The sequence below is a fragment of the Myotis daubentonii genome, chromosome 3 (assembly GCF_963259705.1).
Source record: "Myotis daubentonii chromosome 3, mMyoDau2.1, whole genome shotgun sequence".
Classification (NCBI taxonomy): Eukaryota; Metazoa; Chordata; class Mammalia; order Chiroptera; family Vespertilionidae; genus Myotis; species Myotis daubentonii.
This window is the reverse complement of record NC_081842.1, coordinates 33458983-33486734: the sequence shown is the minus strand read 5'-3', so window position 1 is coordinate 33486734 and position 27752 is coordinate 33458983. Positions and strand designations below refer to the sequence as shown.

The 27752-nt window shown below is 44.9% G+C and overlaps 1 protein-coding gene across 2 annotated transcripts in view; it reads left to right on the top strand.

Annotated features, from left to right (window-relative positions):
• Window positions 1-27752, top strand: part of NCEH1 (neutral cholesterol ester hydrolase 1) — a 70089-nt gene that overhangs the window by 36115 nt on the left and 6222 nt on the right. For both annotated transcript variants that reach the window (XM_059687053.1, XM_059687054.1), the window contains exons 2-4: window positions 8907-9135; window positions 11208-11277; window positions 26413-26584. In XM_059687053.1, the coding sequence (XP_059543036.1) occupies window positions 8907-9135; window positions 11208-11277; window positions 26413-26584 (471 nt within the window). The remainder of the gene's footprint in view (window positions 1-8906; window positions 9136-11207; window positions 11278-26412; window positions 26585-27752) is intronic.

Below are 27752 nucleotides of genomic sequence, written 5' to 3'. Positions count from 1 at the left end.
TTCTAACTTGTTCGAAGAATTTCAAGGCAGGATAATGAAAAGTGACTCTTCACAACTTTTTCTTCGGAGGAAGGCTGGAAGATGGGGGTTTATATCACGTAGAGGGCTCTGTTCCCCTGAAGTCCTTGTATATCACTCAGCTCAGGACTGTGCAGCCGGTGAGTCAGCGTGGCTCCCAGCGGATGTGAGAGTGACCTTGGCAGTCACCACAGCTAAGCTCAGGTAGTGAGCCTTTATTCTATGACAGTCTGAAATGCTATGAGGGCCTTACATGAGCAAATAAAAAGAGCATTCTGAGAATGGATATTTTAAGTTCTATGCCGGGAAGGCTTTAAAAAGCACTCTAAAGTAGTTATGATGATCACCCTAATTTTGCAGGTGGAGAAACAGAGGCAGAGAGAAGTTTGGTGACTTGCCCGGAATCACCCAACTAGTAAAGTGTGAGCCAAGATTGGACCTTGGCCGACTGACTTCCTGGTCCACACCCTAAACTAGTATGTAGTGCTCTGGATGAGCAGGGAAAGGGGTGAAGTAGAGAGGCAATGGAGTGCTGGGGCGAGGGTGGGGGGAGGGGAAAACCTGACTTGTAGCTCTTGCTAATTTCCATGATGTAAGTACTCCCACCACGGCCAATTTCAAACTATTGACCTGATGTCAACTGACTTGTAGATTTCAACAGTTGATTTTTGTGACCTGGAGTTAGTTCTAGCACACCACTGAAGGCCATTGCCAAAGAAAACAGTAGGTACAGGATAAAATAAAATTATGTAAGTTGTACTTGAGTAAATGTGACTCCAGAGAAGTGGAAAGTACAAGGGTTGGGGCGGTGAGAGATAGGGGTTGGAAAGGAGAGTGGTATCAGACTGGAATGTCAAGTGCACTGTGTTTATTTTTTCTGTAGAAAACTGGAAGGCAATGGAAGTTTTTAAGTAGCCAGGTGATCTGAGCAGCCTTTTTGGGTCAGAACTCTGATAAGAGTAAACATCAGGTCATAGAATTCAGGTTAGTAGGCAAACACAGGAAATAATGAGCATATAATCAAGGCAGCAGTACGATTTGGGGGGTGGAGCCTGGGGGTAGAACAAGATTCAGAAGTTGTTGGCAGGTGGAATTGACACAGATGGATGATTGATTGCTTATCATGTGAGGGAGAGAAGGAGCTGAAGAAAATACAGGTGTCCCCTGCTGTGCCACTTTGCTTTTATGAAAGGCCTACATTAGTACCTGTTTTCACTAACCTAAAGGAAGGAAGGATTTCATTTTTATGAAAAATGGTAAAAAGCAAAAACAGCATTTAGCGTTTGTTTTGCAGAGAGCCCTCGTGGAGGTAGCACACACCCCAAGCAGCGGGAGGGGCACCCCAGTTACACTCAGTGTCCTAGCATCAAGCCACCGTAGCTTTGTACTGTGCCTGTGAGCATCTGGGCTTTTTCCTGATTTATGTTGTGCATCCATTAGCAAAATGTGTCCTCAGGTATTATTAGGAAAGCCTAAGGGAGCTTGTAAGGCTGTTACACTTGGCGTAAAACTGGACTAAAAATATGTTTCCATTTAAATGAATGGTAATTGCTTCTTCGCTTCAGGCCATTTCAGCTTCTGAAAGCTTTCATAGGAATGCTCTACTTTCAGATAGCCGGAGAAACCCATAGCAAGGATTGTCCCCAGCTTGAAAACTAGAATTATGGTCAGATCGTTAATAAAGAAGGGAGTTGCTGAGTTGGGGATGGAGAAGAAAGGGTAGAACCTGTTCATTTCCAAGAGCTTTTCGGCTAGATCCAGCATGTCAAACTCACGGCCGGCGGGCCGCACGACATGCTTGGGCTAGACCCTGGAGATGGTTGGAAAAAGGCACCCGCGGCTTAAGAACCACTGATCGGGAACTGGAGAGAGAAATTTGGAAGTCACCGGCCTATGGACAGAGGTCCTAGCCATTCAGTTTAATAGGCTGCTAGTTAGTAAGCACTTCCTGTTTGCTAGGCATTGTGCTGTAGAAGTACATTGGTTTCCTCAGGGAAAGCAGGAGTTGTGCAGTTGAATAAAATTTTAATAATGGAACCTTGAGGAACACCATTATTAAAGGGCCAGAGGGCAGGAGAGGAAGAAATAATCAATAAAAGACAAGGCTACCCCCCCATCCCCCCCAAAAAAGAGGTATTAATTATTACTATGATAAGAGAAAACAAGACTGGAGAAGTTAAGGGGAAGAGAGTTTCACGAAAGAGCAAGTTGTTAGATGCCTACAGTGCAGCCAAGCAGGTCATGGGCATTGGCAGGGGGTGATGGGGCCATTGGTGAATCTCATAAGACAATGGTTCGGAGGTCTGGCCAGAAGCCAGATTGTAATGGGTTGCCTTCAAAGAGGGCGGCCTTTGAAAAGTCGCTGTCTTTGGGGTAAAGACAGCACTGATCTCAACAGAAAGCACGTTCTCTTTAGAGGTAAATGCCCTCAGCTTTTCTGCCTACCAACTGTAATCTCACCAGCCACTGCCTCCCAAGGCCAGCCCTTTTATCTGTCTCCAGAACCTCTCTCCTCCTCCTTCCTTCAGGGGCTCACTTCACTTATTATTTCTCTTCTCTTCTGGAACCTTTGTCTCTGCTTGTTTACAGGCTCTTTCCCTACAAGCATGCTCAACTTTCATCTTTAGAAAAAAAGGTTTCCTGGTTTTCTTTACTTTTCCCCTCAGCCTCTTGTCCTACTGCCTTCTCTACGACAGTGAAAGCACTCCTCCGCATTCACCATGGCTATTGCTTCACTCCCACTCACTCTGCAACCCATCAGTGCCTGGCTTCCAGCCAGGTACCTCCCACTCAGCTGTACTCATTAGGTTCACGGATGATCCCATGACCCCACTGTCAACACCGGTGGTCTGCTTGGTCTCTCTGCAGGCATTTAACAGCTTGCTCTTTCTCGAAACTCTTTCCCCTCAACTTCTCCAGCTTCTTGTTTCTCTTGCCACACTAATCATTAATGCCTCCTCTTTGTGTGTGTGTGTGTGGGGGGGGGGGGGGAGATAGGGATGGGGAAGGTCTCTTAATGATTGGTTCTTTCTCTCCTGTCCACTATCCCTTTAAATGATGCTGTTCCCAAGGTTTCATATTTTATTTTGTTCAGCTTTACAATTCCTGCTTTCCCTGAGCAAATTGACTCCCCATCTCCGGTGGAATTTACCATATTGCTAAAAGCCTTCAGAAACGGTGATCAGATAGCGGGAGTCAGGTTGGATTAGAGATCCAGCACCAAGCAAGTGAAAGAGTGTGTTTTGTTTTTTTTATTTTTGTAATCTGGGTAGGAATAGGAAAGAGGTCTTCGATGTCTTCCTGTTCTCACTGGAGGAGAGTGGTGCTGAACACTCATAAAGCAAAGTCTGGGCGGGGGGCAGAAATTGAAGTGTGGAACGCCTGTCCCCCACACAAATACCAGTGTGCCTTTCCTCCCCCTTTCTCCTTCTCCAAACTACTGATAATTCTTTAAAGCTCAGTTCAACTCAGCCAAGACCATCTTCAGGCAACCTCTATACCAGGGGTGGGCAAACTTTTTGACTCGAGGGCCACAATGGGTTCTTAAACTGGACCGGAGGGCCAGAACAAAAGCATGGATGGAGTATTTGTGTGAACTAATATAAATTCAAAGTAAACATCATTACATAAAAGGGTACGATCTTTTTTTTTTTAGTTTTATTCATTTCAAACGGGCCGGATCCAGCCTGCGGGCCGTAGTTTGCCCACGGCTGCTCTATACATAGCCTCTGTCTCTTGTCTCCTACTTTAAGGTATACATCTCTAATTTTGAAGTTTCTACATCTATCATGTCTAGTATGTTCCCACTTTCAGGGCCTGTGAAACTTTCCTCTTACCCCGGGAGTCCTGGCTGGTTAAATAATTCAAATCACATACTTAAGCCTAATAGGAGAAAATAAAATTTTAACACATGTGCATGGGGAATTCACATAAGCATGAAATTCCAAAGATGGGCAAAATGAGGCCTATATGTCATTTTGGACTAAGGAGGGGGAGGTAGGCAATTCACAGGGAGATGAGAAAAAGCAACTCTTTCCACTTCCCTTTTAATTTCTTAAATGAGCCTATATATCTAATTTTCCTTTCCAAGTCACCTGTAATTTCACGATTCTGATGCTGATCTTTGATGTTTGTAACACTGTTCTCCTTCGCAAGTCCTAAATGATGTATACTTATTACAAAGAGATCTAAAAAAATCAGCATTTTTGAAGAACTTTATAATGTCTCAGAGTCACTAGAACAGTGGTTCTCAACCTTGGCTGCACATTAGAATCACCTGGGAATCTTTTTAAAATCCTGATTTCTGGGCCTCATCCTCCGGAAATTCTGTTTCTTTGTTACCCACCCCATAACCCACTCCATAAAAAAGATTCCCAGGTGATTCTAATGTGCAGCCAAGGTTGAGAACCACTGCACTAGAAGCTATACTGGAATCTTACAAGTTAACTTAAACTTAAGTTATAAGTTAGCTTAAAGTTGCTGATGGCCAGCCCTGGCCAGGTGGCTCAGTTGGTTGGAGGGTCGTCCCTCGCACTAAAGCAGCGGTTCTCAACCTGTGGGTCGCGACCCCTTTGGCGGTCGGACGACCCTTTCACAGGGGTCGCCTAAGACCATCCTGCATACCAGGTATTTACACTATGATTCATCACAGTAGCAACATTACAGTTATGAAGTAGCAACGAAAATAATTTTATGGTTGGGTCACAACAGGAGGAACTGTATTTAAAGGGCCAGAAGGTTGAGAACCACTGCTCTAAAGGGTTTTGAGTTTGATCCCTCGTCAGAGCACATATGGGAGCAACTGATCTACCTAACTCTTCCATTGGCTTTGCATGGCGCAGTTCTAAAATGAATCTTATCTTACCTTCCCTGACTGTTCTGCCCGTGTTCTCCGTTTCTCATACCCCAGGTGAAAACCCTGGGCATCTTTGAATCTTTTCTCTGTGTCCCTCTACCCTGCCTACCTGCCTCACAGCCCCTCCTCTCTATGAGCAGTTGCCAAGATCCATCAACTCTGACTCAGTGATCCTGCTGATGTTCCCGCCCCCGTGTTCTCCAGGGGCAGACCCTCATTTTCTCTCCTGCAAACAACTGCCTGGCTCTTATAGCAGTTGCCTTGCCTCCAGTCTCTTCTCTTAAACCACCCTATTGTGTATACATTTCAGCTGCATAATTCTTCCTAAAGGATAATCTCATAGTATCAATAATACAGTGTCCCACAATCTCTGTTGTTTCATTGTTGAACACTAACTAAGGTCTACACGTGAGAGCATTTACTCTGCCAGCAGCTTTCCTGCTGCACTTCCAGTCAGACTGGATCATCCGTCCTCTCTGCCAGAAGTTGCTGCTGGTGGCCCTTAGACCAGATTTGGCCTGCAGGCATGTTTTGTTTGGTTTCCAACTTAAAAAAAAATTTAATCTGAATCAATGCTTTAAAATCAAAGGAATTTTCTTCAGAGTTAAAGTCTCAAAGAAAGTACAGGGAACTATGAAAGCTTCAGAAAAATGGGAATTTGGGTAAAGGGAGAGAATCAGACAAGACTTAAATTCTTACCTATTTAAGTTCTCAGTACATCTTTTACCCACCTTTAAAACAAAAAACAAACAAACAAACAAACAAATATATATATACACTAGAGGCCAGGCACACGAGATTCGTGCACTTGGAGGGTGGGGGGAAGGAAGGGGGGGCAAGGTCCCTCCACCCAGCCTGCGCCCTCTCGAAGTCTGGGAGCCCTCCAGGGATGTAAGCCTGCAGTGGAACATCCTAAGCGCTGCTGCGGAGGCGAGAGAGGCTCCTGCTGCGCTCACTAGCCGTGAGCCTGGCTTCTGCCTGAGTGGCGCACTCCCTGTGGGAGCACACTGACCACCAGGGGGCAGCTCCTGCATTGAGTGTCTGTCCCCTGGTGGTCAGTGCACATGATAGAGACCGGTCATTCCACTGTTTGGTCAATTTGCATATTACCCTTTTATTATATAGGACTAGAGGCCCAGTGCACAAAAATTTGTGCACTGGCGGGGGAGGGGGGTGGGGGGGTGTCCTTCAGCCCCACTTGTGCCCTCTCACAGTCTGGGACCCCTCGGGAGATAACCACCTGCTGGCTTAGGCCCGCTCCCCGGGTGGCAGATAGCAGGCCTGATCCCTCAGTGCCTGCCCCGCCTCCCCAGGTCTCGCACACAGCAGGGCCGATCTAGGGATTGGAGCGCCACCCTGGGTCACACACATGGCAGGGCCGATCCGGCGGTTGGGGCACTGCCCTGGGTTGGGTCACACACGGGACGCCCGGGCGAGCTGGCCGATCGCTGCTGCCCCGCCTGGCTGCCCTGGGTCAGGTCGCACACGGACGCCCGCCACCCTGGGTCGCAGATAGCAGGCCCAGATGGCGTGTGGGACAGGCGGGATGTTGCTGTCCTGCCCTGCCTGCAGTATGCAAATTAGCCGCCATCTTTGTTGGTGGTTAATTTGCATATCATGCTGATTAGCCAATGGGAGGTGTAGCAAAGGTATGGTCAATTACCATGTTTGTCTATTATTAGATAGGATATACATATATTTACTGATTTTAGAGAGGAAGAGAGAGATAGAAACATTAACGATGAGAGAGAATCATTGATCCGCTGCTTCCTGCACGTCCCACACTGGGGATTGAGCCCGCAACCCGGGCATGTGCCCTGATCTGGAATCGAACCATGACCTCCTGGTTCTTAGGTCGACACTTAATCACTGAGCCATGCAGGCCGGCTACTCCCCTTCCAGAGGTTAATCATGACCATAGATTTTCATGCAGATAAATGGTCCATGAAAATTTCTTTTTCTATAATAGGCAGAAGTAAAGCAGGATTTAGAGAGGAGAATTTAAAAACTGTGTGACAGAATGGAATGATCATCACTGAAAAAGGTGGAGAACCACTGACGTAGAATACAGCCTTTGAATCCAGGAAATGATGCAGTAGTCAGTTGCAATAGAAGCTCTAAGCATTTAATGTGGTTGGCTCATGTTGAAAGTTGACCACGTGCTAAGCTAGTTATGTGTGTGGGTATCAGTGTACTGTGGCTTTTCCCCAGCCTCCCTTCCCTTTTGATGTAAGCATACAAATGAACTTTTTAGAGATAATTATTTTACATCTCTTTAACCTGAAATAATTTTAGAACTTGGTAATCCTCATCGTCCTACTTACAAATGTACATCAGGGGGGAAAACGGTTATCTCAGTTTCTCTAGAAAAATTGCACTACCTATCCCCCCCCAGGCTGACTCCAGAAGATGCAGCGATCTTCTGCATCAGAGGTAGACTACTCACATTAACCATATGAGGCTTAGTGTGTACCAGCCACTATTCTAGGTGTTTTCGCTTTTTGCTTTTTTCTTTTCATGAACACTGGCCAGTGGATTTAGAACACAGTGCTTTCCAGCTCTTTTCATGGCAGGCATATGTACTGCATAATAATATTTATATGGGACACTGGGATAATGGGCTCAGGAGTTTGGCTGCCCAGGGGCTGAGGGGTTCTGGGTGACAGTACGTGGGTACTCTCTTCACTGCGCCATGCACACTGTGCTGGGAAGCTGTGTGATGGGTATTGCAGACTTTATCTAGTCCTGATTTCTGCTGGTAGCTTTGCTTCCTGGATCTTCCGATGGCATTAAATATTTCGCTAATCATCAGTGTTCTGTTTCGTGGTCTACAGACAGGCACTGTTACTCTCCAGCTGCTTCCCTTCCGGCGGGTAAGAGCCGCTTGGAGAAAGTTCACACACGTGTGCCTGACAAGTTTCCAATCACTCTGACCCTTCTGAGCCTCTCTAGCTTGACCGGTCTCTGCTGCTTCCAAGTCTCTGTCTTTGAAACTCGGCTAGGAAGTCTTGTAGGGAGGTCAGTTTTACAAGTGCACTCAATAGGAAGGGCCTGTATAAGAGGGGAAGAGAGAGGAGTGCATTCCACAAGGTCTTTGCTGAAGGGATGACTTGGGTCTCTTCTCTCTATGCTCCTTCTCCACCAAATAACTTTCTGTGAACATTTAATGCAGAGCTTGATGCCCTCGGGGCTCTGAGGGGAAGTGAGGGTACTGTATGTTCTTTGCATATTGCTGAAAAGATCCTGGTTGGGATCCTGGCTTAGCTTGCTTCTCAATGACAGGGTTGCAGTCGACACTGCTCTTCCCTCTCACACCTTATTCCTTTCCCTACTCCAGCCGTGGGCAAACTACAGCCCGCCGGCCGGATCCGGCCCGTTTGAAATGAATAAAACTAAAAAAAAAAAAAGACCGTACCCTTTTATGTAATGATGTTTACTTTGAATTTATATTAGTTCACACAAACACTCCACCCATGCTTTTGTTCCGGCCCTCCGGTCCAGTTTAAGAACCCATTGTGGCCCTCGAGTCAAAAAGTTTGCCCACCCCTGCCCTACTCTCAGACAGACTTAAATATACAAGTTTAAAAATACTTAAAGTAAATATAAAACTTTCCTCTTATTTTCATTTAAATAAGGTATTTTTCCTTCACTCCTTCTATGCTTTTGAACTGTGATGTGCTGGTGGAAGAACATACAAAAAGGACTGAATTCTGGAATTCATGAGTTCCAGGTTTCAGTCCCGAAACTGCCATTTACCCATCTAAGTGGGCAAGTTTATTTCATTTCTACGCCTTTGTGATAAGAGGGGACTGAAGATACCTGTCCCAGTCCCCTCTCAGAGCTGATTTTGAAAAATCAAAGGGAATCTAATGTATGAAAATAATTATGTAAGCTCCAAAAGCAATTTGTTACTGTATTAAAAGTGGCAGCAAGTCCTTGTAAGAATTTAAATACTGAGCGTTGGTGAGTGTGGCTCTGGTGATGACAAAATTGACCCGCCCTCTCCCTCTGTATTCCCTCCCTCATCCTGCAGAGTAACCTGATGCACTACCTGGGCCTGAGCCATCACCTGCTCGCACTGAATTTTATCATCGGTTCTTTTGGCAAGAAAAGCGCATGGTCAACTGCTCAGGTGAACGTGACCGACACTGACTTTGACGGCGTGGAGGTCAGAGTGTTTGAAGGCCCTGCAAAGCCAGGAGAGCCACTGAAACGCAGCGTTGTTTATATCCACGGGGGAGGCTGGGCCTTGGCAAGCGCAAGTATGTCCTGGTCCTCTTAAGTTTCTTTGGGGTTGTGGTTGGCCCTGGGAGAGAGGTGTGTGTGTAATTGAGTTTGACTTTCTTACTGGGTAAAGAGAGGGGGACCATTTGACTTGGTCCCTGTGGGCAGTCCCAGTTGCCCCTATTATCCCAGCAGAAGTATTAGTGATGTGTCCTTTTCATGCTTGAAAGTGTCCCGGTTTCGGTGATTATACCCTACATCAGTGATGGCGAACCTATGACACGCATGTCAGAGGTGACACGCAAACTCATTTTTTTGGTTGATTTTTCTTTGTTAAATGGCATTTAAATATATAAAATAAATATAAAAAATATAAGTCTTTGTTTTATTATGGTTGCAAATATCAAAAAATTTCTATATGTGACACGGCACCAGAGTTAAGTTAGGGTTTTTCAAAATGCTGACATGCCGAGCTCAAAAGGTTCGCCATCACTGCCCTACATACAGGTTTTTGCCTATTTGCTTATTTGTTTATTAATTAAGGTCGACTGTTTTGAAAATATTTCCTGGGACCTAAATCATAGACTAACTTATTAAAAAGTGCTATCAATAGCGTTCTGCACCCAAATAAGGTGGGATTTCATTGTGTTTTGAGGACCCCCTTTCTATGAAATATAACAGGTGTTCCCAAATGCACATGTTAACTCATCTACATTTCATCTGCTTATGAAACCAAGCGTGGAAATACAAAAGTGTGCCACCGTGCAAAGGAAGTGCTCTTTCAGAGTTCAAGAATGGTCTCTTTAGGGTAGAATTTCTTTCATGAGCAGAACGGGATCAAAATGGCACGCTTCCAGGTGGAGCAGCGGGCAGAATGCAAACCGGGGAGGAAGTGAGGGCCTTATCGCCACCTGCGATTTTCATGGAGCTACTTCCTCATCTTCAACCCGGAGCTTTGGCATCTGGTTCTCGTTGGCTTGCTTGTTTTGTTTTAATAACATATTTTTTTTTATGAGGGAAAGGCCGAAAGTATAGCTCTTTATAGTAATCCCATTTCATATAACTCCATATTCAGAATTCTTTAATCGTTGATTTGTTGACGTTTTCAAGAGATGTTTACTGAGCAGGTGGGTTTGCCTAGGACTGAGAGGTTTCCTGAAGGGCAGGCCTTCTGGTACAGAAACTCAAACAGTTGCATGCAAACCTGTACCTGTGCTCACTCTACTATGTGCTAGGTGATGGGATATAAAAATTAATAAAACAGAATCTTTTTCCTAGAAAAGAATGAGTCTGTACCATGGGACACTTGCCAGGTGAGACATTACACTGGAGGCTGGGAATGGTGTAGATTATAAGAGCCAACCTGGCCTTTTCCGTATTAATTTTGACTGATCACTACTGTCAAAGGAAGCATCAGGCTGAGGGAGGTGTGTAGTTGGTTATGTTGTTATTAAACTTCTAATTCTAAGACTGCCTTGGAAAGCCTATGGATAAGGGGATATTTTGGCTTTTTGTTGACACAGTCTGCTCTTGATATATTGGGAGAACAGCTAAGGGATTGATTTTTTGCACAATAAAATTGCTGCTGTCACGGCAAATCTTTGGATTCTCTTTCTAAGAATTGCTAAGAGTTCTTAAAATTTTAGTTTGTTATGTGTTGATTTAAACAAAATACCACATTCTTCAAATTGGTGATTTTCCTGAATTACATAAAATGCGGGTGTTAAAAGAGAAAATTTTTACGGTTCTCAGGAGAAAAACTGCTTATTGGCTGTGATTTTTGGAAAGACATACATTTGAAGAGCTGCAAAATGAATTTGGTTAATTTCATAGAGTCCATTATGAAACAAATGTCTAGTTAGTTAAAAGCACATTCAAAGGCAATCTGATATAGATTTCCTGTTATTATATAGCAACTGAATTTTATCAGAAACTGATTTAAATTCTGCATTTGTATACATAACTGTATTAAGGAGATATATGGTCACATTTGCTTTTTATTGTTAATAACTTCAGCCCAAGGCTAAAAGGGTTTCACAATTAGCAGAATTGAAGACTAGACAGTATTAAATAACTTGTTTAATAGTGATTGCTCCTTTGTTTCCTTTAGAAATCAGATATTATGATGAACTGTGTACAGCAATGGCTGAGGAGTTGAATGCTGTCATTGTCTCCATTGAGTAAGTAATTAATACTAGTCATAGAAAAAAATGTTAAGAAAGGATCCTAGATAACTGTACAGTTACTTTAATTTAAAAGTGATAAAATAAAGTCTAAAAATAAAGGCCTAGAGAGGTGAGGTGATTTTCCCAAGGTTACACAAAATGATTTCATAGAGTTTCTCTCTTTATAATGCCTCAACTTATTTATTTTTTTTATTTTAGTTTTGGAAACTTCTGGAAAATGAATTAATTAAAATTGAGTGATATATACAGTCAGTTATCTATAGCATATAAGCTTGATTACTGCTTTTTTATTTTTATTTTTTTATTGATTTCAGAGAGGAAGCGAGAGGGAGAGAGAGAGGGAGAGAGAAACAGTGATGAGAGAGAATCATTGATTGGTTGCCTCCTACACACCCTACACTGGGGATCAAGCCGGCAACCTGGACATGTGCCCTGACCGGGAATAGAACCGTGACCTCCTGGTTCATAGGTCAACACTCAACCATTGAGCCATGCTGGTTGGGCTGATTATTGCTTTTTTAAAAACTAAAAACCAATCAGCATTTTGAGAAAATCTCTCCTGCAACCATGAGTTGTAAAAGTGATTCTCCCGGACTCAGGTTCTGTCAGACCTTGTGCACAGTAATGAGTTCAATGAATCTTCGTTGATGTAGTTATTATTATCATTCGTAGTGATATTAGTATCGATCTTTTGAGTTGCTCCTACCAGTTATACATTAGCCATCTCTCTGGGAAACTAAGCAGAATGTGAGTATTTATAACAGATGTGGGGACAGTGATAATACAAAACCATGGTACCTGTTCTGTGGAGGACCTGGTGCAGGTGCTGTTGCACACCTGTCTCTCCTCCTTGCCATCTTTTTCTCATGTCATCCTTTCAGCTAGGCCTTCCCTGACACCCCTATTTAAAATTGCAACCCTTCACTTATATAGATTTCTAGTAAATGTGGGCTCATCTATAGTAATAGAAAAAAGAACAGTGGTGGCTTGGGGACAGATTGGGGAAGCGGGTGGTGGAAGGGATAGATTACAAAGGGGCAGGAGGAACTTTGAAGGGTGATGGCTATGTTTATTATCTTCATTGTGGTGGTGGTTTCCAGGGTGTATACATATGTAAAAATCTATTCAATTGTACATTTTAAATGTGTGTACTTTATTTTATGTCAATTATACCCCCAAAGAACTGTAAAACACTTAAAAATGTAAACTGATAGTAAGTAAAAATATCCTATCTAATAAAAGAGAAACATGGTAATTAGCCATACCTCTGCTACCCTTCCCATTGGCTAATCAGGGTGATATGCAAATTAACTGCCAGCCAAGATGGCGGTCGGCAGCCAGGCAGCTTGAAGCAACCATGAGGCTTGCTTGCTTCAGTGACGGAGGAAGCCAACGTTCCCCGCCTGCCGCTGCCTGCCTCTGAGCTTGCAGTTTGAAACATTGTTACAAATATAGAAGCTAAACAAACTCCAGAAAACCTGCTTTCAGCCAGCCGGGATCTCAGAGCTGGAGTTGATACAGTGTTTCGATTATAGAACCCAAACAAACCAGATACCTGCTTTCAGCTGCTGAGGCCTCAGAGCTGGAGCCAAGACTCAGAGCTAAAGCTGGCCCAGAATAAAAAAGAAAAAGAAAAAAAGGAGCGGTTGGGAGCTTCAGTCACCCGCCAGCCTGAAAACAGCCCTCAGCCCCTCACCCAGACTGGCCAGGCACCCCAGTGGGGACCCCCACCCTGAAGGGGGTGTGACCAGCTGAAAACAGCCATCAGCCCCTCACCCAGGCTGGCCAGGCACCCAAGCGGGACCCCCACCCTGATCCAGGACACCATTCAGGGCAAACCAGCTGGCCCCCACCCGTGCACCAGGCCTCTATCCTATATAGTAAAAGGGTAATATGCCTCCCAGCACTGGGATCAGCGGAGCCACGAGGCCTCCCGGCACCGGGATCAGCGTGACAGGGCAGCGCCCAAACCCCCTGATCGTCCTGCGACTCTGTGTGTGACAGGGGGCGGGGCCACAACCTCCCTCTCCACCCTGCTCTGTTCGTGACAGGGGAAGGTGCCCCAACCCCCTGATCAGCCCTGTTCTGTGCCTGATAGGGGGGAGCTCCCCAACCTCCTGATCATCCTGCGGCTCTGTGTGTGACAGGGTGCGGTGCCCCAACCCCCTGATCGGCCCTGCTCTGTGTGTGACAGGGTGCGGCGCCCCAACCCCCTGATTGGCCCTGCTCTGTGCGTGACAGGGTACGGAGCCCCAACCCCCTGATTGGCCCTGCTCCGTGCGTGACAGGGGGTGGCGCCGCAACCTCCCCATTGACACTGCCTTGAGTGTGACGGGGGCGGTGCCCCAACCCCCGAATTGGCCCTACCCTGAGCGTGACTGAGGGTGGCATTGCAACCTCCCGATCCGCCCTGCTCTGTGCATGACAGGGGGCAGCGCCCCAACTCCCCAATCAGCCCTGCTCTGAGCCTGACCAGGTGCTGCACCTAGGGATTGGGCCTGCCCTCTGCCACCCGGGAGCAGGCCTAAGCCAGCAGGTCATTATCTCCCGAGGGGTCCCAGACTGCGAGAGGGCACAGGCCAGGCTGAGGGACCCCCCCCCCTCCCCCCCGAGTGCACAAATTTTTGTGCACCGGGCCTCTAGTTAATAGATAATGAAAATTGTAGATGCAGACACAACTCTACCTACCAGTTCTTCCCCGTCCATTCACAGATAGAACCGCATTCAAAAAAAAAGAAAAAAAAATTGCAACCCACTTTTCCTCGGCTTTATTTTTCTCCAAAACTGTCATCAACATCTGACAGATCATAAACTTATTAGGTAGTTATTGTAGTGAATGGAAATGGACAATGTAAGTTTCATTAAGGCAGAGATTTGGGAGATTTTTTGCCTCTTTTGTTCATTGCCTGGAAACATTCTTGGCAGATAGTGGGCATTCAATAAATATTTGTGGGATGAATGAATAGACTCTTGCTTAATCCTCATATAAATCATCCAAGAGAAGTATTTTGATATTTTCCTCACAAATGAAGAAATTGATGCCCGAGAAGTTAAGTAACCTGTGGGAGGTCCCATAGCTCGCTAGTCACAGGGCTGGAGTGGGGAACTGAGCCAGGCCAAACCATTCCGAGGCCCGGCATCAAGCCAGTCCTGTAACAGCGTGACAGTGTTACGGCACCATCAGCCACTCTCCATGCCCTGAGCTTACCCAGCTCCCCCGGTCCCTCTTCCTCTTTCTGCCAGCAGATTTCCCTCCTTGTCCCCAACCCAGATCTGAGACCTCAGAGAATCCTTTCTTCTGCAGCCCGTGGAAGGGCTGGTCTCACGAGTCCTGTGGGCAGCCCTGACCCTGTGCACAGAAGCCATGGAGCCACCTGGAGTGGTGCTGTGACTGCTTCTTCAGCAGATTGGCCTCTCAGGGAGGCCTCCCAGATCACTCCAGGGACCTCGGGGAAGTGTTGTAATGCAGGAACCTTCACTTAAGTGATTATGTCATCTGGCCCGGGCAGCTGGCCAGAAGAAACCAGGGCTGTGTAAGCCACTGAGCCCCAGTACGGAGCGAGGTCCCACAGCTCGGTGCTGGGGAACCAGCCTCGGAGCCCCTTCCGCGGTTTCCTGTGTAGCCCCAGCTCCTCAACGGCCTGGGGGAAGGAAGAAAGTTGGCCCTGCTTTCCTTGGCACCATGAGGATTCTCCACCCAGGCCTCACCCTCCAGGGCTTCCATATAAGCAGTTGGCAGCATGCCTGCGTTCTTCCGGCACGCCCTTCCCCACCTGTCAGCATCTGGTTTAAGTAAAACAGGTGTTCTCAGGTTTATCATCAAACACACAAGGATGGATGAGATGTTTTTGAAGAATTTTTTTTTTTTTTTAAGAACTAAAACATGGAGGGACCACTTCCATTTTTGACTTTCTGTAGGGCCTAATGTAGCTTCCAGAAGTTATCAGCTGGGAGGCATGGCAGCTGTGGGCCATTATCATTACTCATGACTGCGTGACCTCAGGCAAGTCATTTAACCTCAGGTGCAAAGTGGGGTTAGGATTCTTCTGTGTGTGTCGCAAATGTGAGCTGCTGGGACAGAAATCATGCCTTCTTTTCTTTGGGTCCCCATCACCCAGCACAAGGCTTAGCACATGTATGTGAGGCAAATATACTTTGAGTTGGGTTAATGACTTCAGAGGGTTGTCAGGAGAGTCAGTTTGGACAATTGAGATAGAAGGGCTTCAGATACCCAAAGGTGCTAGAGACAGTCTGAAGCAGTGGTTCTCAACCTTCTGGCCCTTTAAATACAGTTCCTCATGTTGTGACCCAACCATAAAATTATTTTCGTTGCTACTTCATAACTGTAATGTTGCTACTGTTATGAATCGTAATGTAAATATCTGATATGCAGGATGGCCTTAAGCAACCCCTGTGAAAGGGTTGTTCAACTGCCAAAGGGGTCGCGACCCACAGGTTGAGAACCAATCGTCTGGTCTGGAGGCTTAGTGCTGTAGCCCACAGAATGGAAAGGCCCAACTGACAAATTTATTTACCAACACATGTTTGGAACTTTCAGCACTTTCCTTCACAGAAATGATGAGCTAAGATGCTTAGGCTCCAGGCCAACCAGCCCACAAAGATCTGCATAACCTATGCTCTAGTTGAGGGATAGCCAGTATCATATGATCATGATATTTCTCTTGGAAAGTATCATCTGACTTGAAAACATATTTCCTCTCACTGCTATATCTTTCCTCTTTCTTTTATCCCATATATATCTATTGAATCCGTATTATGTGCCAGTTACTAGGTTAAATTCTGGTGGCATACAATGTGGGTAAGATAGCCATCATTTCTGCCCTCATGAATCTAGGGGAGAAAATAAAATCTAGGTGAGAAAATAAACCTTGAACAAGTCATGCTAAGTGTGATAAGTGATGTGAAGTAGAAGGTAGGTAGTAATGGAGGAATCCAATAGGTAAGATCTTACCCCAGTTTGAAGGGTCAGAAAAGGTGTCATAAAGTCATCTTGGAATCGAGGTCTTATGGACAAGTAGAACCTAGTTAGACAAAATGAGTTGGCCCTGGAGGTCCAAAGTGGTGTCATGAGAGGGCTTGGGAGGAAGGGGAGGAGGCAGAGGGCATTTAGGGAATAAAACATGAGAGAAGACAGATAGAGGGACTCATACTTCTGATGATGACTAAGGAAAAGAAGAATTAAAGGTGGGTGATCCTGAGAGTCTTGGGGAAGACGTGGGCCCCGGCTTTCCGGGAATCCCACCTTCCCCAGCAGGAATGCTGTCTGAAGATAGCTGCTCCCTTATCTTCGAGGCCCACGGGAGTGGTGGTGGGTCACAGCTTCCTTCACCTGGGGTGAGGCCTGAGGGAAGGTTTACTCTGAGGAAGCTGGTAGGCAAGGATTGGGGGCCGGCTGACCATGGGATCCCCTCTCATGAGGAGAGCAGCAGAAGTTGGAACTGCTCAGTTCATGTTGCTGGCACTGGCTCAAGGTTCTGGGGACTGAGCCAGCAAGGGAGATGTAGATAAAGGCCGCAAGGTATAAAAACAGGCTGTGCCTTCTACTCAGTAGCTTCCACAACACTCCACTATTTTACATATCCATTGCCCAATACGTGTTCGTTAAATAAATGAAACCGTTTATCTTTTAAACTTATAATACCAAGGATACATGGATGTACCCTCACTTATCTGATCTAGGAAGGTCCTACTTTATATTCATAAACTTATTTTCACAACATTCACTGCAGTTTAGCTAGAATATGGTATCTTTCTTAAGAGATGGTATCTATTTACCTATAGTTTATATCATCAGACACAATACCAGAACCATGAAAAATGAGGGAAAAGGAAGATTTAGTTTCTTTTTTTAAAAAGATAAAATGTAAGCTAACACAGCATATTGTTAAATTCTATTTAATACGTTTTATTTAATCCTATGAGTTCTGTTAAGCTCTGGAAAGCACTTACGTTGCTTTCTTGGATGAGGAAAACACTTTCAAGTTGTGCTTTGCTTTCAATGAAATCTTTACTACACTCATAAACTCCCCTCTGTAGATGGCGATTTCTTCCCATCCCGTCAGATGTCAGGTGGCAGTAACAGAACCATAAAAAAAAAACCCACAAAAAACAACAACAACAACAAAAAAAAACAAGGGGAAAGGTTTATTGGAAGAAGTAGGTCCTTTTAGTCTCTTCACTATCGTTAACTTGGTGAATCCCCTTTTTAGACATTTCATTAAAGCTTTTTGGTTTTGTTTTCTACTATCAAAAATCCACCGGTTTCTCTTTTGTGGTTTTGTGTGTGTTTTTTTTAGAATTTCTGGGGGAGGGGAGGAGACTGGAGCTTTACAAAAAGCCTGCTCTGCGGCCACAGAGCACCTGGGACTGCAAACCACAGGGGGCTGGGAGCCTACTTAACCCACGCCTGAACCCTAGAGCTATGTTTAGCTTCTGAAATGACAGAGAAAGGACGCCAGAAGGACCAGGCACCAAACCTGCTTAGACTTCCGTAGCCACCTGGGGGCGTGCTCTGGCTCCCTGTTTACCTTTGAGGGGAAAGGGGAGGTTTGCATCTGAATGGGAGGAGGCAGTGAGATAAAGGCGGAGAGTCTGGGGAACTCCCTGCTGTGTAGGGAGATAGGACTCCAGAAGTCTTGGTTGGTGAAGGGAGTATCAGAGAATCCCATCCTGGGCATGGATCACAGTTCTGGTGTCACATCCTGACGGGTCAGTTCTTGTGGATGCGATTCTTACCCAGTCAGCCGAGCCTTTGCTAACCTCAGCTCTCCTTTTGCTGAAGGACCATAAATACATCAAAGCTCTATCCAGGGGCCAGATTTGAGAGGAGAACCAGAAAGGAGGACCCTTCCCCAATCTTCATGCACTAACCACATTTTAAGAATGAAAAGATAAATGATCAAGCATTCCCAGTGCTCCCACATGTGCAATGTTAGTGTAGGTTCTTTTAATGCAGTGGTTCTCAACCTTCCTAATGCCATGACCCTTTAATACAGTTCCTCATGTTGTGATGACCCCCAACCATAAAATTATTTTCGTTGCTACTTCATAACTGTAATTTTGCTACTGTTATGAATCATAATGTAAATATCTGATATGCAGGATGTATTTTCATTGTTACAAATTGAACATAATTAAAGTATAGTGATTAATCACAAAAACAATATTTAATTATATATGTGTTTTCTGATGGTCTTAGGCTACCCCTGTGAAAGGGTCGTTCGACCCCCAAAGGGGTCGGGACCCACAGGTTGAGAACCTCTGTTTTAATGGAAAGGAAGCTTTTCTCTGTTAGGGGAATGGACTTCCTCTGGAGATGTCTCTCACAGAGAGCACAATACGGATGCAATTATTGATCTGTTGAAGAGACCTTCTCTATAAATGAGAACAGCAACCTTTTTAAAATATATATTTTTATTGATTTCAGAGAGGAAGGGAGAAGGAGAGAGAAATAGAAACCTTAATGATGAGAGAATCATCAATAGGCTGCCTCCCGCACACCCCGCTACTGGGGATGGAGCCTGAAACCCAGGTATGTGCCCTGACTGGGAATCAAACCGTGAACGCCTAGTTCATAGGTCGACGCTCAACCACTGAGCCACACCGTTCTGGTGAATAATAACCTTTTTGTATTCACAAGATGAATCTATTGAGCTCCTCCTGGGAGATAGTGAAAAGGAGGAAAAAAAGGAAAAAAAAAAAAAAAGGAGTGAGCTTTTTATCTCACACCTGCCGGATCTCATAGGTGTATGATTTCATTCTGGAATGTCACGCGCACCTTTCACCTAACTGGCAGTACATGAAGAGCACTCGGTGTCCTTGTCTGCAGTGGAAGGTTGTACACAGTGTTTCCAGGTGGGGTTATTGGAGGGAGAACGCGTTAGTGTCACTAGAACAATAGTGACATTCAGGGCTTCAACTTCCACAGGCTTGTAGCCACTTACATTTCCCTTCAACTACGGGAACTACTGGGCTTGTGTGCAGCACCGGCCTCTGACTTAAGGAGCAACTTGTCAGTCTTTCTGAGCACTATCCCAACTCCCTGACCCTTAATAAAGGGGGTGCTGCCCACTTCAGGTGGGTATCCATCCAGCTCTTGAGTACGTCATCCTGACTTTCCATCTGCTTCCAGAGATGTCTCCTCAGGGAGACCTGTAGGGCTTCCAGGAAGGAGGGAGTTGCTTTTGGCTGGGCTCTCAGAAGGTTTCACGGAAGAAGTGGAATTATTTGAAATGAGACTTAAAGGATCAGAACATTTGATGAGGCATTGCTGGGTGGGGGAGGGGAGGGCATCGGGAATGCAGAGAGGGATCAATGCATTAGGACCTGGCTCAGAGAAGACTCTCCATGTGGCTGGACTCGGTGGTATTTCTGAACCTTGGCTGCACATTAGAATTGCCTGGGAGAATTTTTCTTCAAATATAGCTATGCTGGGCTCTACTCCAGATCAGATGAATTGGGATGCTTTGTAGAGGGGCTCAGTGTTTTTGTAAAGCTCCCAGGGTTATCCCACGGTGCATACGGAGTTTGAAACTGAGCTATGCATAAGGATGCAGGAAGCGGAATCCTTGGAGATGTACCAGACGGGTAGGTGGGTTAGGAACACTCTGTTTTTATGTTGTTAAAGCCATATGGCTTATTACTTTTCTCACCACAGATAGTGTTATATGTAAAAGAAGTAAATCTTTAAAATTGTATTGGGAGGAAAGAAAAGTATGTTACTAAAGACTGTCAACAAAAGAAACATCCAAACCTGCAGAGAATTTTTATAAGTGTTTATTTGAGCCAAAACTGATGGCAGTTGCCAGGAAGCAAGATGTCCGATGCTCCAGAGTGTTACTTTGCAGTTTCGTTTATGCATTTGGAATTCAGGAGGAAATACAAGAAAGATGACAGGAACGTGGGAGAAAGCAAGGCCTAGTTAGATTACAGGGTAGTTAACAAGATTATGTGCTGTCTTGAGGGTGGTTACACCTTCCAGGGGTCTCTTCTGGCATCTCAAAGATGTGTTAACCTAGATGCCGCAAGAACAATGGCCTGGGCTGGCTTAAAAACTAAAGAAGTTATATGCCTGGGCCATCGATACCCACCATGACTTGCCCAGTTAGGGATTTATGATCCTATCTAATAAAAGTGTAGTATGCAAATTGTCCCCTCAACTGGGAGTTCATCTGGGAGTTTGATCAGGGTGCAGGGTTGGCGGGGGGGTGAGGTTGGGCAGGAATAAGTCCCTGGGTGGCTGTGGTGGTGGCAGGCAGCTAGGGGAAGGGAGGGAATACCCGGCCAGCAACCGCTAGGGACCCTACCAGTGCACAAATTCTGTGCACTGGGCCTCCAGTTTATTATGACACCCTTTTTTCATCCACAAGATGTGCCCTGTGCCCAGACACTGTGCTTGGTGGCTTGTTTTGAGAATATTGCAAAACCCTTGAAATCGTGAGAGATGTTCTAGGGTGTCAAAAATCTACACTTTTTAAAATATATATATTTTTATTGATTTCAGAGAGGAAGGGAGAGGAGGAGAGAGATAGAAACATCAGTGATGAGAGAGAATCATTGATCGGTTGCCTCCTGCATGCCCCATACTGGGGATCCAGTCTGCAACCAGGGCATGTGCCCTGACCGGGAATCGAACCATGACCTTGTTAAGCCCAGATTTCAGGATCCCCAAAAGACCACTAGGGAGCCAGCCAAGTCCGATGCAAAAGCAAAAAGAGTCTTTATTCGAGCTAGCTCGAGCTCCCCGACCACACTCGCTGATGCAGCGGCAGGGGGCAGAGAGAGAGAGAGCCCTGTGGGAAGAGGGGTTTTATAGGGGGGTTGGAGTAGGGGGAGGAGAGAGGACTGTGGGCCCTGCCGATTGGCCAGGCACAAGTCTGGGTCTTGTTACACAGGATGTGGTTGTGTCTATGGCGCGCACTTGCCTTGATTATCATTGGTTAGTTTAAAGAAATCCTAGGTGTGGCTAGCAGAGGCTTGGGCTTCCGGGAAGACGCTCCTTGCTGAGCACATGGCTAATGGCTGCTGCCCCCAAATGGAGGATCCGGGGTAAGATGGAGGGCGTAGCCCTCGCCCTTTCAACCTCCTGATTCATAGGTCGACATTCAACCACTGAGTCATTCTGGCCGGGCAGAAATCTACATTTTTGAGAACTTACTGCTTTGGCAGGGTAGCGAGAGCACACACGCACATTAGTAAAAGCTTGTGAGTGTTCAAGACAATATACTTTATAAGGGGGAATATGACACACATGGGTTTTGAAATCTGTGTGAATTCAGATCACAGCTTGGCCACCTACTAGCTGTTGTAGACAAGTGACACATCCTTCTTGGGCCTCCCATGTTCATCCTTAAACCCACAGGTTTGCTCTGAGATTCAAGTGAAACCCATCTGCCAAGCACGTGGTGAGGTGCTCGCCTAGCAGGAACATGACTCTTATAGAGTGCACACCTTGATTAACTTGATTAGACCTCATCCCTGAGTATACAGTAAAGTTTGTTCTGGTGGGAGGTGTGCACAGTAGTAGATAGGCAAACGCTGGCATTGCAGAGTCATCCATCCCTGCAGTGAGTTGGGGAAATTGAGACTCTGTTTGCTAGAATTCATTAGGTGCTTTTAGTCAAGACCTATAATTTTTAAATTAAAAAAAAAAAAAAAAGGCAGAATCCTCTCAGCACTTTGCAGGGACATAGCTTTGAACCCAAACAGGCAATACATATATTTACACATGCTTTCTTAGGCTCCACCACTCATAAATTTCCTCCTGATTCTCAGTTTCCTGTGTCTGGATACAACAGAACTTTTGTTATGCTCCTCTGGTCCATTTTAAGCTCCTTTGAAGGCTCATCTTACACGAGGTGACCTCAGTGATATCTAGTTTCACTGTAGTCCCCAGTCTGTGCAAAGAGTGCCCCTTCTTAATTGAATAAAATTAGAGAATGTTTCCAGCTTGAACAAAGGTAAAGGGAGGGGTGGGGAGGTAGGTTTTTATGGGCGCCGGAAAGACTTTTTATCATAACCTATTTAAGCATGTTTAATCTGAACCAGTTACTAACTGGCTGATAAGATTTGAGGTAAGAGCCTTTTTTTTTTTTTTTTTAGCTTACCCATTTTCTCTTTATTCAAAATCACTAGGACCTTTTGTGAAACAACATCTGAAAATTGAATTCATGTTTGTGGGTTAGTAGAATACGTTCTGACATCCTGGCCCACCAGGAAAATAGTTTATCATGATATATGGAATCTTCCTGAGACCAAGTAGCCTTTATTTTCACAACTTGAGTCATAAAGTGCATTTGTATTTATTTCACTGAAAGAATTAAGAATTCTGCTGTAATACTGGAGTTAAAATATTGAGATCTCCTCCCAGAACCCTGTGAGATGTCTCCACCTAGTGGAGAAAACGGTATCATTATACTTCTTTCACCAATTATTACCAATGGAATGTTACCGCAGTAGCTTTAAGACTAATGAAAATCAACTGGAGAAAAAACACCATTTTGGATATTACTTAATCACCATAGATATAAACAGTAAGAAATAAATCAGAAAATTTAATTTATCTGTTATAAGGCAATCACCGAGGTAATTTCTTATTGCACTTAGAGTTGTTTAATGTAGTCATTCCTGAATGACCAGATCTGCATTTCTGTTTGTCAAAGTATTTCACAAATATTTGTCCATTTGACTATCTACTGTGAAGATATTTGGCTATTTAACTCAATGTGAAGATATTTAGTTAAATAATTGGATTTTATATGGGAGATAAATGGCCTTATATAGAGTAGCTTAGGAAAGATTAGTTTCTGAAAATAAGAATGCTAATTTGAAATGGAAATCAAAAGACCTGAGTTCTTAACTATTAGATTTTATTTTTAAAAAGTTTATCTTTATTGTTGAAAGTATTACAGATGTCCCCCTTGTTTTTGTTGTTTTTCCCATTGACCTCCTCCTCCCTATACCCACTCATCCTGAGCCTTCATCACACTATTGTCTATGTCCATGGGCTATGCATATATGCATGTAATAAAGTATTAGATTTTAATTAAGTGGTTTCCAGTCTGCCTTGTTTTGATGTGTTGGACTTATTCACAAATTAAGTAACTTGTCTGTGCCTCAGTGCTTTCTATTTGCAAAATGAAGGTATATTAATACTTACAAAAGATTTACTGGATGGATGATTATTGCCTAGCACATTGATAGATACAGGAGACACAATGATGAACGAAACATAGTCCCTGATATCAGCGAACACACTCTTTAGAGGAATACATAAAGAAATCATTTCAAGAAACTAAGATGGCGGCATAGATAAACACCGGGAAATTGCTGCCTCCCACAACAATTGAAAAATACCACAAAAGGACAGAGCGGACATCATCCAGAACAACAGGAAGGCTGGCTGAGTGTAAATTCTACAACTAGAAGGAAAGAAAAGCACACTGAGAGCCAGAGGAGCTGCGGAGGTGAAGTGCAGAGGTACGGCGGCTCGCGCACGCAGAAAGGGGGTGGCACCTGAGGATGCGGCTGTCTTTTTGAATCCGGAGGGAGTCACAAGCTCCCGACTGCTCTGAACTCCGGTTCCGGGAAGTCTCTGGGGACCCAGGACTCATACGGGGAGAAGCTGGACTGTCGGGCAGCGGGTGAACTTGAGGGAGGCTTTCCCTCAGAGGTGCTTGCAGTAATTATCGGGTCACTGAGACGCACGACTCCTTAGGGCTGGGCTGAGAATCAGCCATAGCTGCTTGCTCCGCCCTTTGATTCCCTGAGACCCCGCCCCACCCAGGCTGCGGCAGAGGCTTTTGCATGTGAATGTACCTAACTGCAGCTGGGCCAGGCAGACCCGGAACTTCCAAGAGAAGGCCCAAGGCCCCGCAGCGGCTTGCATTGCTTCACAGCTGAGCCTCTTCGTGGCTCCTGCTGTGTGGCCTCAGGCAGAGGCTGAATTAGCACCTCCTTAGATCCAGGAGCCACTGTACCCAGTGGTCAGAGGGGGACCATCCAGATTGCAACTCCTCAGATCCATAAGGGACACACTCAGGGAGCAGACTCAGTGAGCACCAAAGCCCCACCGAAGCAAGTCTTGCCCCAAAAGGGTGTCTTCAGCACAGAAGTTCTCCCACTTCAGACACAGCTGATTCTCACAGCCAATTGGCCTGGAGGTCAATTCCTCCCAGTGATCCTACAACAACCAAGGCATAACTACTACAACAAGACTGTGCACAAAGCCCACAAGGGGGTGCACCAAGAGTGTCCATCTCAGGTAACTGGGGAGGCTGAGCCACTGGGCCCTACAGGACACCTGGCGCGCAGGGCCACTCTATCAACACAGGGAAGCAGCCAAAATGCAGAGACAAAGAAACAGGTCACAAATGGCAGAAATGGAGGAAAGCAAACGACTGGATATCGAGTTCAAGGCCACGTTTATAAGGTTTTTCAAGAATTTTATGGAAACCGCCGATAAATTTAATGAATCCCTCAATAAGTATAGTGAGACCCTGGAGGACATGAAAAAGGACCAACTAGAAATTAAGCATACACTGACTGAAATAAAGAATAATATACAGAGATCCAACAGCAGACAAGAGGATCCCAAGAATCAAGTCAAAGATTTGAAATACAAAGAAACAAAAAATACCCAACCAAAAAAGAAAAAAGAAAAGAGATTCCAAAAATATGAAGATAGTGTAAGGAGCCTCTGGGACAACTTCAAGTGTACCAACATCAGAATTATAGTGGTACCAGAAGGAGAGAGAGGGCAAGATATTGAAAACCTTTTTGAAGAAATAATGACAGAAAACTTCCCCTACCTGGTGAAAGAAATGGACTTACAAGTCCAGGAAGCACAGAGAACCCCAAACAAAAGGAATCCAAAGAGGACCACACCAAGACACATCATAATCAAAAGAAATCATTTCAAGATGAGTAATATACCCCAGCACATAGAAGTAATCAAGGAATAGTAGCTAGCTCAGCCCCATAAGCAAGTGGAGTTAATAGTCAAGAAAGGCTGCCCAGAGGAGGCCAAACCCTAGAGTAAGGATTAAAGGATGAGTAAGAATTAATAAGCAAGGAAGGAGGGTGGAGACTGAGAGAACTCTCCAAGATGAGACTACGAAATATGGATTTGTAAGATGGCATGGGGCATTTGACAAAAACAGGGTTTTGGGGGACCCTTAAGGGAATATGAATACACAGAGTAGGGACAGAAAGGGACTCTGATCTTGCAAAGAAGGGCAGTAGGAGAAGCCCAGAGGTGCCTCAGAGGGCCTGCCCTGGGCGGGCTGGCAGTTTGGCTTCCTTTTAGCTGGTTGACAACTGGCACTTTAGTTTAAGCCTTCCAGAGAGTGAATGTGCTGCTCGTAATGTCAGACTGGTACGACCTCTTCAGTGGAGTATGGTTTTACTACATTTAACAAGTCTATCATGAAGAATCCCATATGGACTCATTAAACATGACTGGTGAAGTGGTTAATGCTGCTGAATCATCTTCTAAACCAGAGGTGTTGTGAATGGGATGCTGACTTCCAGAATAAAATTCCAAATCCACTGTGGTTCTATCCATAGCTGAATAATTGACAGCTGCTTTTTTAAAAAATATATTTTATTGATTTTTTTTTACAGAGAGGATGGGAGAGGAATAGAGAGTTAGAAACATCGATGATAGAGAAACATCGATCAGCTACCTCCTGCACACCCTCTATTGGGGATGTGCCCGCAACCAAGGTACATGCCCTTGACCGGAATCGAACCTGGGACCCTTCAGTCCACAGGCCGGCGCTCTATCCACTGAGCCAAACTGGTTAGGGCATGACAGCTGCTTTTTACTTTTGTTTCTGCATTGGTAGTGGTGGTAAGTGTTTGTTTGGATTTGGTGGTTGATAGTAAAAAAAAAAAAAAAAAAAGGAGAAGAAGAAGAATTATTGATAATATAAAATCATTATATTTTAAAACTAAGTACTTGATTTGTAAGAAAATGAATGATTTATTTTTCTATTCAATTCCTTACTTGTTTATTTCTGGCATCAAAAGAACCAGTGTCTCCTTGAACTTCAAATGGCCTTAAAGACTCTGTGATGTCCTTAAATGTCTTCATTTTTGTCTTCACAGATACAGGCTCGTTCCAAAGGTTTATTTTCCTGAGCAAATTCACGATGTTGTACGGGCCACAAAGTATTTCATGCAGCCAGAAGTCTTACAGAAGTATTCGGTGGACCCAGGCAGAATTGGCGTTTCTGGTGACAGTGCTGGTGGGAATTTGGCCGCTGCCCTGGGCCAACAGGTAACAGACTGCTCTGAGGTGCTGGCAGGAGGCGGGTGCATGGTAACATCCAAAAGACCAACACACTCTCTACTACCCATGGCAGAGGCTTAGCCAGGTGTGCTGGTCACCGTGTGGCCGGGTTATTCAGATGGCTGGACCTGGCGAGCTCAGAGGGCTTCCTTCCTTCCTTTCTTTTATAAAAATGAATATTAACCATCTGCTGTCTTTTCACTCAGAGGTACCTCATAAAATCCGATATTGATTTTCATTCTCTATTGCCAACATTATTTTTTTGATAATTTTTTTTTTATCACATCCTTATGTGTTCATGACATTTTTGCTAAAATATTGAAGTGCAGCCTGGCCAGTGTGGCTCAGTGGTTGAGTGTCAACCCATGCACCAGGAGGTCACCAGTTCAATTCCTGGTCAGGGCACGTGCCCGGGTCAGAGGGCTTTCTGAAGTAAGAGGGGTCCCTGAGAGACATGTCATCTCTGAGTCGTGTACTGGCCCTGAGTACAGTCAGTACGACAAGAAGACAATTTTAGAGGCTCCCCCACTTTGCTCCTCAGGGGATGCATGGAAGTTCAGGATCTCCTGCTCCTTTTCCATGTTGGACTCCCAAAGGTAGAAAATTTTTAAATTTTTCTTAAATTCTGCCAGCCGGAATGGTTCAGTGGTTGAGCGTTGATCTATGAACCAGGAGGTCACGGTTCAATTCCCAGACAGGGCACATGCCCTGGTTGCGGGCTGGATCCCCACTGTGGGGAGTGCAGGAGGCAACCGATCAATGATTCTCTCTCATCATTGATGTTTCTACCTCTCTCCCTCTTCCTGTCTGAAATCAATAAAAATATATTTTAAAAAACTTAAATTATTTTTTCTTAAAATTCCAATTGCTGAAATTATTTCCTTAGAACTTAGAGCCAAATTAAAAAGTGTCTCCCAATTTTTTTTACTATCAAAGAAAATATTAAATGGCTCTGCCACTTTATATGTAATAATAGATCCGAGCTTTACCTGGTTAAATTCTCTAAAAACAAAATTTGGGGCAGCTGTATAAACTCAACGATAAGTACATTTTCTTACTGTTAGGGATTTGACAAGAGACAGATTCTGAGCCGTCCTGCCTTAAATTACAGCAGGCTGGAGGGCAGGAGCAAGGAGTAAGAGGGGATCTGGTACAG